At 39.9% G+C, this 5206-nt stretch overlaps 1 protein-coding gene across 1 annotated transcript in view; it reads left to right on the top strand.

The window, feature by feature from the left end:
• LOC100533545 (apolipoprotein E receptor) overlaps positions 1 to 5206 on the top strand; it is a gene marked incomplete at its 5' end in the record, with an annotated part of 121309 nt that overhangs the window by 104056 nt on the left and 12047 nt on the right. The window contains 5 exon segments of the mRNA XM_013088594.2: positions 99 to 241; positions 1768 to 1938; positions 3167 to 3271; positions 4006 to 4129; positions 5082 to 5164. Of these exon segments, the coding sequence (XP_012944048.1) occupies positions 99 to 241; positions 1768 to 1938; positions 3167 to 3271; positions 4006 to 4129; positions 5082 to 5164 (626 nt within the window).

Genomic DNA, 5206 nt, shown 5'->3' with positions numbered 1-5206 from the left:
GGGGGGCACTTATATTATGACCTGTTTTCTTTTCAAATGATGTAAAAGTCTTTCTAAAACTAAAATAAGGCTGTAGCTGTAGTTGTCTCTCTGTCCAGGTGTCCTCCCAACTACACAGGCAAGAAGTGCGAGACAGCACGGAAAGAGGACGAGTGGTGCTCCCAGGTGTGCAACAACCGCGGCAAGTGTGTCACCGAGAAGGGGGGTTATGTCACCTGCAAGTGCTCACAAGGATTTACAGGTTACTCACTATTCCTTCATATTGTTTCTATGTCTATTACTGTGTGCTTGTATGTCTGTGGCTGTGTGCATGCATGTCAGCCACTGTTTTTTAGTTCATCGTTGTGTGCTTTTCTGTCAGTCACTGTTTGTTTGGGGTTTCGTAGGCTAGTTTCAGGGTTTTTCCAGAGTTGTCGAGGGTTTAAAATTATATGTGAGGCAGCGTGGTGAAATCAGATGCTCGTCAAAATAATGAACTTGGCGAAACAGGCATTTTTCCGCCAGTTTGGACATTTTTATGGAATTTTTATTTTTTGGCTTCGTCTGTTAGGTCCATATAAAAACACATAATTTATGTGAATTTTGCCGAAAAACATTGATTACAGGCTCAAAACGTGTCAATTTTCAGTTTTCAAAGACTTTTTAGCTACTGGAGTTATTGATCTTTGGCAACCATTTTCTCGCAAATTTCACCACTGAAACCAGGCGACCTCACTTCCTTCAATCGCAAATATTTTGAATTCTATTCAGGATAAATGGATATTAATTTCTTTGGAAGCAAGGCAAATAAATCGGCTTTCAGATGATACTAATAACTCCACATACCCTAATATTGATGAGTGCCTGATTCCACCGCGTCGTGACACATATATGCAAATGTTGAGAGGGCACCACTTCACTTGTATGTCCTAAGTTTTTTCTATCCCTCTGTTGTCTTTGTCTATCTCACTCTTTCCCGGCACTAAATGACAATGATTGTGTCAATGTGCTTCTCATTAATCACAAAAACAAAACAAAAAACAAAACCATAAAAATTAATCTTGAAACAGTTATATAACCCCCTGGGGCGGTGCCACTGACTGAAGTGTCTTTAGGCCATTCCCAAAGGGGGGACATTTCTCGTTCTAGTGCACAGTAGAATTGTAAATGGGCTGATCTAACAATGTCATGCTCATAACTATGCCTGAACTACAACAGGGAAGTGCTGCTTTTTCTTTCCTTATCCTTACTATCGTCATTTTCCTCTACTTCTTTTGTATGTTTGTCACACTCTTGTGATCCGCTATTTCCGGGGTGCCTTGATAGTCGAAGCAGACTTGCTGCTGAAGCTAGAGAGGGGAGCAGAGTAAGTCTGATTCCCTGTAAGGGCTTCTCTGTTGACATCCACCCCTTGGCACTCATATGACCGTATGCAGTTGCGTGCGTTGTAAAACCTCTACTAAAACAAAACCCCTTAGGCCAGACCCAGTCCGAAGGTCAGTTTGTCTGACACACCTCCATGCTGCCATGCGGGAAAAAATAATTGGATGATGTATTTGTAGCATGTTCAGGACTTTGTCATGCAAAGAACCTAATGATACTATGTCTCTCCTACTTCTTTCCTAACAAACATCTATCATCCTTATCTGCCCTCCTTCTTTTTTGTTGTTGTTACTCTCTTGTAACTCCTATCTTTGGCACTTTAGTGACCTAATTGTGTTGTAAGTGCCTTAAAGCTCTTTCCCAAATAAATGAATATGTGATGTTGACTCCCATTTTCTTTCCTAGGCAAGCGCTGTGAGCAGTGCACTGACTTCCACTGCCACAATGGGGGCAAATGTATCAAGGACAAGCAGGGAGTGTCGTCGTGTGAGTGCCAGTTTGCCAGCCTTGACCCACAGTGTCTGCTACGCAACCCTTGCATCGAGCTGTGTGCCTCTGGGGCCCCTGTGCGGCATGGTGAGTGAAATTTATAAGAGAATGATTGTCTTATCCTGTCCTGTCTGATCTTAGTTTTTTTGGAGTGGAAGGTTTTTTTTTTGGGGGGGGGGTGTGAATTGAGGGTGGTGTCGGTAGGTTCTGCTTTTTTTCTTTACATCTATCTTTCCTGTCTGTCTGTCTGTCCGTCTTTTTCCCAGCACTAAATAACTGATATTGTGTTGGTGGGCTTCTCTTAACACTTTCCACCTACGCAGCGCGCAGAGTGTGCAACACTTATCCCCACGAACCAGTAAACAGGTGCGGTACACGCTATATCACACAGGCGCCGATTGACGTCCCATGCGGAAAAGGAACGGCTTCTTACCGTCGCCGATCGGCGTCCCTGGGGGGCAAAGTGTTAACTCAAACAAACTCTTGAATTTATGCCATCTGCCTTATTTGTCTTGTTTAAGCTGTGTATTGCTATGGTATGCGACAATATCTACTTACAGCTCATGTAAGAGCACTAGTTAACCTTGTTAATGTTCTAACTCTTAATACAAGTCCCAAAGAGGGAATCTGACCTTTCTTTTTTGGGACTTTTTTTTTTTTTTCAAATGAAAGTCAATTTTAGAAATATCTTGTTGTGTTATGTCTAGAATGTTTCTATGAGCAGTGTATCCCTATAGTATTTGACAGTGTTTAAGTAAATACCTAAAGTGTATGAGCACGTGTTAGGGGTGGGAATTTTTTAAACTTCTCTTTACATTTGATCAGTTGAGACTGTTCGTCCCTACCATAATGTGGAGATTCTACTATGATGATTGATATGTTGAATGTTTCAATAGGGTTTTATCTCAGATTGACATTCTCTATATAATATTATATTAGAAGTTCCCTTTTTGACTTTAAGTTTTTGGGACACTATTTTTTCAAAATAAAAGCTGTGCTGAAAAATTTTGTTGTGTTATAAACCGGACGATTTTTTTTTTTACATTGAATTTTGCTAACACTAGCTCTCTTTTGATACGACTGTTGTCCGTAATACAACTCCCCATTTTACAGGTAAAAGATTTGAGGTACGTTCCTTTATGGGGAATTTTTTTTTTTTCCAGTTAATGTCTCTTTCTCTCTGCTGTGCTATATCCCTTAACAATTGGATTGGCCCCATCAGACAGGATGAATTTTGTAAATTGTGTTGACCAAGAGGTAGGCCCTGAACATTTTTGGAAACATATTGAAACCAAGTAATCCCACCTCTCCTCAGGCAAGTGTAACTGTTCCTGTGGCCCGACCTATCTCGCTGATGACTGCAGCAGCAGCAGCAGCAACAACTGTGAAGGCTATTGTGAGCACGGGACTTGCTCCATTGGTGAGTTTGTGCAGCCCACTTCTTGTCCGCGGGTATATTTCTTTGTGTATTCATGTAGGGAGTGTTTACACTGCTTTGTATAAGACTCCGCCTTACGCCATTTTGAAAAGTGACGTATGACGGAGTCAGAAACTTCACAGTGGATTTGTTGTTTTAAGGAGATAGCTGCAAGGGATACAGTTTTTGCATTTTATGACCAACTGTAGATCAGTACTAGCTTCAAGGGATACTGTTTCTGTCTTTTATGACCAACACTCTAGATTAGTAGGCCCTACTAGCTTTCAGGGATACTGTTTCTGTCTTTTATGACCAGTTCTAGAGCTGTTCAATTTTTCAGGGATGCTGTTTCTGTCTTTAACTACTGGTTCTTGAGTTTCCAGTGATACTGTTTTTTCCTGTTCAGCGATATGTGTTTTTAGCCCGTTTGCAGAGTGTCATCTTTTTAAATTAATAGTTGTAGTTTACAGACCAGATTATGTATGTACAGTTTTTGTCTCCCATTACTACTTTTACGTTTGGGCCAGAAAAGCAGTTTGTATTTTCAATATACTTATGTATGTAGAACCTTTTCTATGTTTCTTTGAGAGGCAAATTTGGTTTCTGTCCTACTTCCCTTAAGGTCATATTCAATTTTTCTCTCACCTTTCGTGAAATATTTAGTTTTTCTCTTTCCACCTTAACATGAAATTTTATTTGTTTCTTCTCTCTATAATGTGTGTCATTTCCTACTGCAGTAAATGGCAAGCGGAAGTGTTCATGTGATGATGACAAGTACTACACAGGCGAGCGTTGCAATGAGTGTCAGTGTGAGAATGAAGGGAAGTGTGCCAAGAACCAAAATGGGACCATCAGCTGCGAGTACGTGAAAAAGTTTAGTTGGAGAAGTAACATTTCCCATGCCAACATATGTAGTTGCCAGCGCAGTAAAACTTTACTAAAACTAAACTAAGTGACCATGTCAACAGGGTATATAATGATATGCTTCTTTCTTTTCCATACACATCGGATACTTCTAAATGTATTGTACATTCTTGATTAAGATAACTTAATTAACTTAATGAATTAAGATTTTAAGAATAAATTAAGATTAAGATGGCTTGAACAGTTTATAGACGCATTTGTATATTGGTTGTACTCGGTCATGCATTTTATCATGGCTGGGCGTAGCATATATACAACACATTAAAATGTTTTGCCAATAGTTTGCTTTTGTTACAAGTATGCATCGGCAATGCTTACTTCTAATTCACCGGTTCATAGACTTAGCTTTAAGTCTTTCTAGGAATTACTTACAAATTTATGGGTCGGAGTGCAACCTTGATCAGTCTCAGATGGCCCAACTGTTTTGGAACATCTACGCTTATTGATCATAATAATGTTGATGTACTTGTTTTTCCTCAAACGTAAAATCCAAACTCATCAGCTACAAAATATGCCACTTTCTGTGACTTCTCTATAAGGAGCTGAGAATATTGTGTAAGAAGGAAAAGATCTTATGTCTTTTTCTCTGACCTCAGCCAGAGCTAGGGAGTAATTGCGATATGTTAAAAAAAATTTATAAATTGATAATCACTTATGCTGTACACTTTAATGAGGTGCATCGATTGGTCGTAGCCTCATTTCTCATCCTAAAATAGTAACAGATTTAGACGAATGAAACAAATTGTGTTAAGATAAAGTACTGCCCAAAATTTAAACAAATGTTTTTCTGCTCCTGAAGACCGTGTATTTTGACATAAAGCCAATGATGAATGATGACCAAAGAAGTGATCTCTTGACTGACTAACTGACTCCTGACCTTTGTCCTTAGGTGCAAGTTTGACTTCTCTGGTGACCTGTGCAATGTAAAAGGATCAGAGATGGGCACGGCTGGCGGGTCTTCCGGTGGCACAAGTGAGTGAAATGTCAAGTGTAGGCTGCTTTAGGGGGGGGGGG

The sequence above is a fragment of the Aplysia californica genome, unplaced genomic scaffold, assembly GCF_000002075.1.
Source record: "Aplysia californica isolate F4 #8 unplaced genomic scaffold, AplCal3.0 scaffold00773, whole genome shotgun sequence".
In the NCBI taxonomy this organism is placed as follows: domain Eukaryota; kingdom Metazoa; phylum Mollusca; class Gastropoda; order Aplysiida; family Aplysiidae; genus Aplysia; species Aplysia californica.
This window is presented reverse-complemented; position numbering and strand designations above follow the sequence as displayed.